The following is a 12,832-nucleotide window of genomic DNA, read 5'->3' as shown; positions in this document are numbered from 1 at the left end:
GCAGATCAAGGCCTCAGCAGTAAGCCAGAGAGTGGGGCACAGGCAGGAGCAGGGTCTAGGGTGAGTGGGGCCCCAGCCGGGCCAGATGGTAGAACAAGTCTGGAGCCCCACTCACCCCATCCCCTGCACCTGCCTGTGCCCCACTCCCTCCTTAACTGCTGGGGCCTCTATCTGCTCTACGCCCCTTCTCCCCCAGGCTTACATGCGGGGTGGGGCGCCCCCAAATAATTTTTTCACCCTCCGCCTTGATCTCCACCCCCCCCCTCCGCTTTCCTCCCCACAGACTGGCTGGGGGCAGGGGCATGGCAGAATCCTGGGTTGCTTTTTAATTCAAAAAGTGATCTGCTTAAAAAGGTTGGAAACCATTACTCTAAAGTATCTGCTCTTGCCATTGTTAGAAACAAGATACTGGGCTCGATGGACCATTGGTCTGACCTAGTACGGCATTTATGTTTTTATGACTCACCTCTGTTCTGCCAACTGTCAATCTGAGAAAAAAACATAACTAATGGGTCCTGTTTATGGTCATAATATTTGGTCCAATTGCCAAAGGTGACAGCTTGATATTATATAAACATGGCACAGGCCAAGGTTTTGATGTCACTGCCATACTAAACTAAAATTGTGTACAATAACCAAAGACAACATGCAAATTGATAGCAGTAACATGCCAGAGTGTTTAGTTTACGTACTGTTATTATAAGCATGGGCTTAATGTACTGAATGGCATTTCACTTATAAAATTCAATGCTGAGAAAAATATCAGGTTTTTCAGAGAAAGGCAGAGATAGAGAAACAACAGTAGATCAAAGTTTCCCTTTATTTTAGGTGTATAAATAAACATGACCTGTAAGCTGGTCCTCAGTGAAGTTCAGCCAGCTTTAAGTTTCACTTTGTAGAAATGCGGTGCAAATTTTGTCTACTCTTTATGATCTGATTAAGAAAATGAGTAAAACCTAGAGAGAATGTGCAGAACACTGTAACTAAGATCTGTGATTTTTTTTAAAGTCTTAGTGTAAAATCACATTCATTTTTCATCTCATTGTGTTTCCATTTTGCAGCCTACGTTTCCAGTAGGTCCAACAATAGGAACGAACGCAGCTATTAGTTTTGCTCCTTATATAACACCAGTAACACCTGGAGTTGGGTTAGTTCCTACTGAAATCCTACCCACACCACCTGTAATTGTTCCTGGAAGTCCACCTGTCTCAGTCCCTGGTTCAACTGCTACTCAGAAACTCCTCAGGACTGATAAACTGGAGGTACTACAAACAGCATTGTGATTGGAAATGCAATTCTCTGCTATTTTTATATGTAAGAGCTTTGAAAAAGATTAATTGCTTTTAGAGCAGTTTTCAGCCAAAAAACTAAACTGTGGTTATTGCAAATGCAGGATATGAACTTGCATTTAGTGGAAATGGTAATATCATTTTTGTGTATTTTAAATAAAATTAAGTCAACATGTTATAAAATTGACTATTCAGACTTAATTTGTCTAATAAACATAGAAAGTAACACATATTTGTTAATTTTTTTAAATGCCTCTTAATCTTTGTGAATTTCTTTACAGAGAAATTAACAGGCACATAAGATTTATACCCATAATATCATGTGCACTACTTTACAAAGTTTTAATCTGATAAGGAAATATCTGTAGGTTCTAAAGGCCAATTTGTCTCTAGTATTAACTCAGCCTTAAGAAACTGCACTCTGTAAAATTCTAAAATAGAAATTGTGTAGTTGACCACAAATGGGCAAACTCTGCACATATGCATTGAAGTTCGAAAGGTTCTACATGTGCTTGTGGCTATTTCCATGTTCAGTCAGTTTAGAGCGCTGGGATCTTAGAAGTCTACAATCTGTATTTCAGGTTCAGATAACTAGTAAAATGGCCCCAGCAGGGAGGTCCTTCCCTGAAAATGGAAACTTAAATATTCAGGTTAAAAAAAATCAGATCTGTCTCAGTGAATTGATTTTTGGTTTTGCTTTTTAAAGAACAGAAGTGTTAGTTTTGCTTTATGGCCCTGCAGAACACAGTAAGATTGATCCCAAATCTTCTCTATGGTATATAAGAGCAGGGCTTAACAACATGTTCCAGTGGCGGGCCAGAATGTCCCAGGTCAGATCAAAGGCTGGCTGGTAGGAGCAGCTGCTACCACTCCTACCTCCACCCCCACTTCTCACTGGCAGCATACACACATTCAAATAATCTGTGAGAATTATCTCAGGTTGGTTCTCCTAGTAGCAAAGCTTACCCAGAGCTGTGTGTGGCTCTGAGAATGGAGAATATTTGAGGCTCTGAGAATGGAGATCTTGTAGTGCTGACACTGTGCAGCCAGGTCTGTGCACACATCTCAGCATGAAATGCTGGCTCCCTTAGTCTGCCAGACAACAGATGGCAGCAGTGAATAAGGCAGCCCTGATTGGCTGACCCAGACTACCCATGATCAGCCTGTTTATTCCCAGGTTATTTTTCTCCTAGAGTGGTCATTTTTACTTTGTGAGAAAAAACCTGAACACCTATACACTCATGATTTCTACTGGGAGAGCAATGACTCTCCTAGGAAAAACAGAATGTCTGTATGAGGTCACTGTCACCAAACTGCCTGGCTGCAGCGCAACACAGTGTGTTGGGCACAAAGCCTTCCACTGCCCTACGTTGCCATTCCCTCTATTAAAGGAACACTTCTTCTGTCAATACAATCAGACTGATGCAAGCAAGACCAGAATGGAACCAGATATTTTATGCTTCTTAATTGGCTTCTCTGGAGCAAATAATTAATAACACTACTCCCCAGGGGTTTAATGTTGGGAAGCAAGCAGAGTGGTTTGGGGATGACTTGGTTCTTTGTGCATTCAATTTATATTACGAGGTGACACAGCTGTAATTTCAATACCAATAAAAGCAAGCAAACATTTTAAAAACATAAGCTAAAAACTGGTTAGGTCCCACCACCCCAGGAATTTTAAATGGTTACAAAGAGAATGTGAAAAACAGAGTGGAAATCACAGTAAAATAGAGCCGTATAGGTTTTTTTATTTATATATATATTAGCAACAGTTATCAGGCATCCACTATCAGTAATAAGTATTGTTTTGCACATAGGTATGCAGGGAGTTCCAGCGAGGAAACTGTGCGCGCGGAGAGACTGATTGCCGCTTTGCACATCCTGCAGACAGCACAATGATTGACACAAATGACAACACTGTAACCGTTTGTATGGATTATATAAAAGGTCGTTGCATGAGGGAGAAATGCAAATATTTTCACCCTCCTGCACATTTGCAGGCCAAAATCAAAGCTGCTCAACACCAAGCCAACCAGGCTGCAGTGGCAGCTCAAGCGGCTGCTGCAGCTGCTACAGTGATGGTAAGTGCTAGAATATATGGCTGATTTTTTCATAAACTTCTTAATTGTGGTTTGACGTCAAGCAGTAGCATTTTTTAGGAGGCTGTTAAATTTAACATTCTTCATAAAAGTTGAGAAATTATAAAATTATTACTATTGCTTTAGGGAAATGAAAAAATTACCTTTTGTTTTTCCCTCAATAATTTCAGAACAATAGTTATGTCCTTTGAGTACAGTGAAGCAGTTAGACAGTTTCTGCTGCCTTTGCTCTCTCTCTCTCAATTATATGCTAAATTTGCTTCCTAATATTTCTTGATGAAACATAAAACTGGTGAAATTGAAGTGGTCCATGGAAAATATGTAAACCTGTGCTGTGTTAGCTCCTTGCTGGCAGAAACACAATGTGAAAATTAGGAAATGTGAATTAAAGAAAAAATGATTTTGTGCCTAAAGTGTAGGCCATAGATAAGAGATCTGGGCTTTTTTTTTTTCTCTCAGTTTCCCCACTGACTTTAGTGTCCTGGGCACTGTGCCTCAGTTTCTCCATTAGTAAAATGAGAATAGTGAGATTTCATTCATTAGTTTTTTCAGACATTGAGAGACTATTCTGTGAATGCTATGATAAAACTTATATAGAAAATCACATCAAGTAAGGTTTTTTTTAAAAAGTTGTTTTCAGGGGCTTCAAGCATCTTTGTTTTAAAATATGACTGACACTTGCTAGCAAAAATTCCACATCAGTATTGAAAGAAGTGAATAAATAAAGCATGCAGGATTTTATTCTGGGGACAGAAGTACAGTCAGTACAGATCAAAGAAGCATTGTCCTAACTCCTGGCACTGAAAGAATAATGACACAGATGTGACTTGTGGATAGTGCATACAACAGTTATAGACAATACAGTTACTCTGAGAATAAGAAACCTACCAAAAACAAGTACACTACAGTATATAACTATCACAGGCTATTGTATCTCAGAAATAAATAGAGACCAGACGTTCCAGGGACAAGGAGTGAGTTTCTTTCAAATCTGACTACTGAAAGAATTAAGACTTCCAAACACAAGAAAACAGCAGAAGACAATTTCCTTCAAATTAGTATTTTCTCTTGCCATATGAAAATTTTAGTTAAATCTGGAGATTTACCTGGAATTAAAAAGGCATGAGATTTTTGCAGTAGTACTTCTCCAATGTGCAAAATTCATCTTGCATTTAGAAAAAGTAATAAGATAAGCAAAAGCATATTTTTTCCTGAATCTAAGGAATCATAGGATACATTTTCTGTGATTCAAATAAGCCATATTAGAAATTTTGAGATCCTAAGATTCAGGACTACGTGGAGAATCTTTAGAAACACAGGATTGAATTACTAGCATTCCACTACCATGGGAGAAGGCAGAGGCCATGTAACTGAGAGGCTGTGTATATCCCTTCCACAGAAAATTATATTCATGAGCTTTAATCGGATATTTAGGTTCCCCAGAGTAACAGTACAGGCAAAAAAAAAAAAAAAAAGCATTCTTCGTCACAGTCATTTTTATTTAATACAAATCTAGAACAAAGCAACCCGTCAGGTAGAATAAATGGGATCATATCTCCACTAACATAATATAGGGAATGACAAAGAAAAGCAATAGCTAATGCATTCTAAATAAGAAGAGCCCCAAAATATTCAAGGGAAATTGTTCAGAAGTAGCCACTGGAAATCTCTGGTTGTTCTTCTTTGTAAAAGACAAAGAACTTTAACCAAACACGTTCTGCTTTCAGACTGATTCTCAACTTGAAATTATGACTTGAGAAGTGAAAATTGTGAATATTATAGTGGTTGGGCAGGAATACAGATCAAAGCCCCCCTCTACACATGCAGGTAAAGACATGATGGGATCTAATGCACGATCCACACAGTTCCACTTCCTGCCATGCTACATGTGAATGGCAGGAGGTGTGATTGTGTGATAGTGCATTAGATCCCGTGACATCCTATTGCATATATCAGCAAGAAGCAGGCTTACATGTCTGAAAGCTGCCTCTGCTGACAGAGCTCCCACCCACAGGGACCAAATGCAGCTAGTACCGTCATGCAGCTGACAGGACTCTCAATCCTGGCTGTGCCCCACCTGCAGATGGCGCTGAAAGTCCCTGCAGCTGACAGGTCTTTTCATCCCAGCTGTGCCAAATGTAGCTGGCACCAAGAGTCCTCATACCCGGCGGGCCTCTTGGCCCCAGCTCCATGTTTGGTACAGCTGGAGACCCATCAGCTGCTGGACTTTCAGTCCCAGCAGCCACGGAGGAAGCAGGGATGCGTGGGGTGCCCTTCAGCTGGGAGACCACAGCAGCTGCACTCTTCTAGTTGTGGGGTCCATGGAGCAATAGTTGGGAGATCACAGCAGCTTCGATCTCCCAGCCACTGCCTGGAGAACCCTGCAGCTGAGGGATCTCAGTGGCTGCAGTCTCCCAGCCGCAGGTGTGTGTTGAGCACCCCAGCAGCTGGAAGATCACAACAGCTGTGCTCTCCCAGCCGCAGACTGCCTACACATGCAAATCAAAGCCAGATAGAAACCAGCTATACAGTTATTACACATTTTCAAGCAATAACTTTATAGATGTTTGAACCTTTTTAAGGTGCATAGTTCATAGAGTCATAGACTTTAGGGCTGGAAGGGACCTTGGAAGATCATCGAGTCCAGCCCCCTGCCCAAAGGGCAGGAAGTCAGCAGGGGTCATAGGATCCCAGCAAGATAGACATCCAAATATCTGTTGAAGGCGTTCAAAGTAGGTGCTTGAACCACCTCCGGTGGCAGACTATTCCAAACCTTGGGGGCTCGGACAGTAAAGAAGTTCTTCCTTTTGTCCAGCCTGAAACGATCACGGAGGAGTTTGTGACCGTTCAATCATGCCGTCCTTTGGGGTGCTCTGGTGAACAGATGTTCCTCCAGTTCCTGATGAGCATCCCTGATAAACTTATAGCTGACCACCAGATCACCGCTGAGCCTGCTTTTCCAGGCTGAAGAGTCCCATGGCTCTCAGCCTCTTATTGTGAGGTCTGTTTTCCTGGCCTCTGATCATACATGTGGCTCTCCTCTGGACTCTCTCAAGCTTCTCTATCTAAATTCTCATCTAAATTTATTGCACAATTAAGGTAACTGCATAATAGATACAACATATAGAGGAGTCCAAAGAATCTCAGGTCCTTGAGGCTTAGATCACTCAAGGCCTCCTATTATTACTAAAGGAATGGATTATTTTGCAAACTTCACTTTTCATAAATGTTCAAATACAATGTACTTTTTTTTTCTTTTGCTGTAGAACATGCCTGAAAGTACATCTTCAGCAGTGTTGGTCCTTTTCTAACTTCTCAAAGCTCTTATCAACCAGCTGTCAGGCACATTTTGCAGTAACTTAAAAACTACAGTTCCTTAATTATACTGTGTGGATCACTGATGGTTTATGCAGTAACTTCATTTCCTTGTCTTCTCATTTCTGTGTCCCCAGTTGTCATAGATGCCAGAAGGAAACAACTGTAATTGTGACAGGAAGGAAGTGATCTAGTGAATTCCATCTACTGAGATGTAGTTCACATTATTTAGGATGAGGGTTAGCAACCTACAACCTCCAGACAAAATCTGTCCCTCAGAGCCATTTTAATCCAGTCCATAGAGATGGGAGGCTTCACTGATGTTTTGGTGGAGGCTGGAGGGGAGACATAAGCAGTGTTTCAGCAGTGGGGTGGTTTCTCTGGGCAGCAGGGAGCACCTGTGACAGCAGCACTGCACGGGGAGACTTCTAGCTGCAGCTGCAGTGGCACAGGCCTGGTTGGAAGCAACTCAGGCTTGGAGCTAAGCTCCATCAAAGCTTAGCCCTGCTCCAAAATGTTGGAAAACCTCTGTGTAAGGACATTGCTTGTGGCCTCTCAAAAAAACAAATTAAAAACCTTACATTTATAAGCTTGTGTAAACAGAGAAGTCTTGACCAAAATGCATGCCTCAAGAACAAGGAAAGAGATCCCCCCTGGGTAAATGTATGTTACCATGCAGTAGCACATAGGAGCTGGAAAAATCCCATGGTTTGACTGAAGAGAATTTCTTTGGCACAAGCAGTGAATAGGACATTAGTGTTTGGTAGGTAATCACTGTCAGGCCTAGTGAAAGAAAGGTGTTTGATAGAAAGGTTAAAATATTGAAAGGAAAATTGGTTGGTGAACAAGGCTCTAAAGAGAGTTTTGAGAGTTGAGGAGAAATTGAAAAGACGTATGAAGATAGGGAGGAAGGGTAGATCCAAACTGAAGCCTTGGGAAAGTTGGGAGGGGTAGCTTTAAAGAAGCAAAAGCTGACTCCTAGAGAAAGAGATACTGTTAATAGAGGGAGCCTTAAAATTGAGGACTAGGAAGCGGAAGGAAGGGAAGGACTAACAAAGATTAGAAAACAGAAGTTTACAATGGAACAAGCAAATTGAGGCCTGTGTAGAACAGACGTGTCTGAGATGAGAGGGAAGGAAGAGGGCAGAGGTGAAGATACGGGAGTCATAAAGATAGTTGATGACCCTGTGGAAGTGGGTGAGATCTGTATCTGGATGATGATAGTAATGGGGAGAGTACCTTCAACTCTCACACTCAAATGGAAATTTGGGCCTTATCACTTCAGAGAATTAAATCCAGCCTTTATGCTTCACATTTGAATATATTTCCCTCCATAATGGTCTCAGAGTAATTTTACAAAGGTGCATGGGCACTGTTAGACATTTTACAGAGGGGAGAGTTGAGGGAGTGAGCAGCATTGTTGGACATACTGAGGTTGATGAAAACAGACAGAAGTTGCTTAGGCAGGTTATGAATGACCTTAGAAAGAACAGATACCAAAGAGCAGAGGAATGAGCTAAAGGAGAGAATAAGTCGGTAGGAATTCTTAATGCATTTGCAAGTGAAAGCGGCATATGAGGTGATAATTGGAAAAACAGAAAATGAAATTGGGAAAGGTGTTTTTAAGAAGCAATAGCTATCTTGCAAATTATTCATGTTGTCATTGACCAGTTCTGTGAAGGTACTTTGTTTTAAGCATGGTGCGTCAGTGGTTCTCAACTAAAGTGTTGCAGCACCCTTGGGTACCACAAGGCCCCCACAAGGGTGCCACGGCAGCAGCAGCCAAGTAAAACTGCCTCTCACACTACTTCTGCATTAGGTCTCTCTAATCAGCCTAAAGCAGGCAGAAAAGCTGCCTTGTATTGTGTAGCCCTTCCTGGTCTAGAATCCCATATATTCCTCCCAGAAATAGAGGCATGGGTGAAACTGTCCTGCCCATGTCTGTTTCTAGGAGGAGCATGGGGGAGATGGACCAGGAAGGGCAACATAGTAGGAGTCAGCTCTACTGTCTCCTTTAGGTTTATTAGAGAGCCCTAATGCAGAAGAACATGCATGTGGTATAGCCTTTCTTGGGCTGGTAGTACTGTAGGCCTGTGGGGTAGTTTCATCTGGAGGTAGCAGAACCTGGCTGAGAAGCACTAAGGTAAGATGAGGCAGCACCAACAGTGGTTCTCAGCCAGGGGGACTGCCACATTCAAAATAATTGTGGTGGGTGCCATGAGCTGGATAAGATTGAGAACCACTGTAGTACTTGCTCAATACTTTGTCCTCCTTTTTCATTTTTATTGGATGCAGGGAATGTCCAAGATGGAGACAGGGTGAATATTAAGTTATCTTGTAGACATTGGCAAGCTGACTATCATCATGAGTGCAAAAATGGATTTGATTTATGAGCAAACCTTCCTCTCCATATGTTTTCTTGAAGCCTAATTTAAATCACAAAACATTTAATTTAAAGTTAAACTAAATTTTCTGTCAGAATAGTATGAAATTGGCCCTTGTTTAATTTTATGCAAATGAAGTTATTTAAATATTACTTGTTTTGCTTAAGTAAATTAAGTTACATTTAAATATTTAAAGAATTACTGCCATGATTCCTGTTCTAATTACCGGCTGTGTTCCCTTATTGACAAGTACTATTTTCTATCATTACCTAGTTTTGAAGTTAGTATTAAAATTGATCAGAAAACTTAGTGTTCCTTTAAAAAGGGCTTTTTCTCAATGTAATGTGGTAAGTTAAAAGCAGATGTCTGCTTTATGGTTCCAGCTGCAGTAAAATACAAGGAATTGATGATAAGTTAGTGATTAGACTTAACATTCATTAACCCTGTATTTGAAAAAGAAAAACTCTTTGTACTTGATCCCAAAGTCTATTGAAATGTACATTTTAATAATTAAGACATAAATCCTGCAAATGCTTACACAGGTCAGTAGTCCTATTAAAGTATTAAATTCTCACTATTGCTTTGTATTTAAAATTTTAGTATTGACAAAATTATTTATGCTTTTTAATCTGATATAACTAACTTATCAGAAATCCTTGTAAAAAATCCTTAAAACGTATGCATTTCTGTGAAGTTATAAAATGCTTAATAGTGTCTGCAAGCTGCTATTTTACTTAACTTTCCTGAATTTCAAACATCTATATTTTACTCTCTTATATGCTTTTAACTAAGGTATAGTAGATGCATTTTTGCTTCAGTACTAATTCAAGGTGTAATATTCATTTCTTTAGAAAACATTTTTGTTGTTGTGCATGCCTAGTGTTTTGTATGTTGTATATTGCATTCAGAATATTTTTTTCCTTCTCACCTATCCACAATGCAATGCCGTTCCCATGATGCACCTCTGCTTGCTGTTTACCTGTATGTTAATTCGCTTGACTCCCATTGGCCCACTGCCATCATGTGCTCGCTGCCTGTTATTAAAAGACTCAGTCGACTGCCAAAGCAATGAAGCGACCTCTCGAAGCAACTGTAGACCTGGTACTTTGACCTTTCACCTTTTGCTTTGCATGTAGCTTTTCAGAGAAGCAACTAATGAAATTTTTATTGCTTTTTTTAAAACATCAATTGAAAAATATATTATTAATTTACAGAAAATTCAGTACTGTATTTATCCATCTCATTCCATACATAATAAATGCAAACAATTTAGTTTTTTCCTAACATGGTTTCATTTAAAAATACCTTATCATGAAGTTGAAATGAGATAAAACTGCTTTTGTAATAAAAATGCGTAACATAATTCATTATTGCATTTAATAATTGGAAAATTATTTAGCTAAAAGAAATACTTGGCAATGAAACACAAGTGGTTTTTTCTCCCTAGAATTTTTTAAACCCTGTTTAAAGGAAATACCATTTTTGTTGCTTTAAAGGCCTTTCTTTTCAGTAGTTGTGATGCTACAGTTTTAGGTTAATAGTACCATGCTTTTGCTATCAATAACAAAATACCACTCATTTTACATTGCAATGCTTTGGGTTAAGGTGCATGGCAAGGCATCTGTAACTGCTTTTTTAAAAAGTATATTACATAATTTTATTGAATTGTACATGAAAAAAAGATGTGTCTTTAAAATACTTCAAATTCAATTGAATTCCTTATTTGCAGGCCTTTCCTCCCGGTGTTCTTCATCCATTACCAAAGAGACAAGCACTTGAAAAAAACAATGGTGCCAGTGCCGTTTTTAATCCCAGTGTCTTGCACTATCAACAGGCGCTTGCCAATGCACAGTTGCAGCAACACGCAGCATTTATTCCAACAGGTATGTTGCATTTGCACTTAAAAAGAGTCTTCTTTTGATGTTCTCCACATAACATAGTTCCTATCACTTGTACACGCTGTTTTATCACACTTAGTATACTTTAATGTGTCCTCTGCTCCTTATCCCACCTAGGATACAGTGTTCACAGATATTGACAGTAAATGATATACAGAATATTAGGATTCACAAGGTAATTTTACCATGACACAAGATTAGTATTTTTCTTATATTCAATTGTTGTCCCTATTTTATATGTACAGCATAGTACTTCTCATTTGTTATAAATCAGTTGCATTTTAGCTCCGTCAACCAGAGCTGTGCTGCAGTAGGCGGGGAGGAGGAACATCATAAAAACCATGGAATGGAGGCATAATTTCAGAAATACTTCAGGAACAACACTAAGATCCCCTGCTCTCTGGGCATATCTTGTATTTCCACTTTTACTGCATTATACCACTTTCCCCCTCCTAAACTAGAATGGTAAACTTCTGCATGGGAGCATGATGGGATTATAATGCACTTTATATCTGCATTGAACAATTCTGTAATCAGGGGGTTTTTTTTCCATTTTCTTTGTCACTTAATTTTGTGACCCAAAACTCCCCCATATTTTGTGACTAATACTTGTTGCTGGAATTCTTGTAAGTGTTTCAGCTATAGTGGAATAGTAGCAGTATAACAACTACTGTTGTTCAAAACTCAAGAAAACTAGACCATCCATCCATAGTGCACCATGCCTAACATCCTGAACTCAAACAGGTGGTGTCGATACCTCTTTTTGAAGGAATATACAACTTTGTTGTACGCCTTGGGATAAATTGAACCAATGCAATACAGTTCTCTAAGTTATGGGAAAAGAGAAGTATCTAATGGTAAAATACATAGTACAGTGCATTAAAGAACATAATTCCAGTTTGTTTTCAACTCTGAATTTTCAGGATGATTTAAAACATTTCAGTTTTTCCTTCAGTAAATGCATTTTATATTTTTGAATGCATTCATTAACCTTTTATCATGTTCTTTAAGTATATAGCAATAATCTTGAATTAAACGAGAGAGAGAATTCAGGATTTGCCAATTTCTTGTTATAGAGTGTAATTCACAATATATATCTTTTTTAAAAATAAAAGCAAAAATCACATGGACTTCAGTGGAAATTTGCCTGTGCTCAGAACTGAATAAAAACATGGTAAAAACTTTGGAATCTGGCCCTGCATTTGGAAAAAAAAAAAAAAAAAGAAGAAGCTTATAAAGATATTTATTTTATGCAAATATTTTAGTATATTGCCCCACTTGAATCTTGCAAAGAGCTTCCAAAATCTTGTGCCGTTTCTACTAAGATACATGAATATTTTGCACGTTGCAAGTATAGTAGAAAATGTGCTGATTTTTATGTCAAAGTTTGAAGGAATTGGCAAGCCTGCCTAATTATTGAGAAATAAATGCTGGACTATCCAGTGCTAAGAAGTGTCCGAGAGTCTCAGCAAATTTACTGAAAACCACAACCATAAGACCTTGTGGTGAGATGTTCATTGTTCCTTCTCTTAGGAACTGACTTTCAGAGCTTATCACCACTGTATATAATTACCATAGGACTTAAAATAACCTTGGAAAATACAGTAATTTAAAAATGCTTCAGTGAAATAGCACTTGGATATTTTCCAAATTTAGAATGCTTGTTTCCTTAAGCAGCTTATTTCACGTGCTGTTTCTCTTCAGTTCCTGTTTTTGGCTAATACACGGTTTGTTATAAAAATAGCTCATAATTAAGTGACAGATTTCTTATTTTAAATTCATGATGTAAGGGATGTGGGTCTTTTTGCCAAACTCTAAGGGCCAGATTGTTGTCCAGTCCCAATACA

General features: G+C 39.1%; 1 protein-coding gene across 10 annotated transcripts in view; it reads left to right on the top strand.

Moving 5' to 3' along the window:
- The window catches only part of MBNL2 (muscleblind like splicing regulator 2), a 184,162-nt gene that overhangs the window by 138,708 nt on the left and 32,622 nt on the right, over positions 1–12,832 (top strand). For 7 of the 10 annotated variants that reach the window (XM_019486936.2, XM_019486935.2, XM_014596997.3 and 4 more), the window contains 4 exons: positions 1,062–1,262; positions 3,107–3,370; positions 10,135–10,188; positions 10,817–10,970. In XM_019486936.2, coding sequence (XP_019342481.1) covers positions 1,062–1,262; positions 3,107–3,370; positions 10,135–10,188; positions 10,817–10,970 — 673 coding nt within the window. The remainder of the gene's footprint in view (positions 1–1,061; positions 1,263–3,106; positions 3,371–10,134; positions 10,189–10,816; positions 10,971–12,832) is intronic. The other 3 variants (XM_019486939.2, XM_019486940.2, XM_019486938.2) reach the window with 1 other exon arrangement.

The sequence above is a fragment of the Alligator mississippiensis genome, chromosome 1 (assembly GCF_030867095.1).
Source record: "Alligator mississippiensis isolate rAllMis1 chromosome 1, rAllMis1, whole genome shotgun sequence".
NCBI classification, from domain to species: domain Eukaryota; kingdom Metazoa; phylum Chordata; order Crocodylia; family Alligatoridae; genus Alligator; species Alligator mississippiensis.
This window is presented reverse-complemented; position numbering and strand designations above follow the sequence as displayed.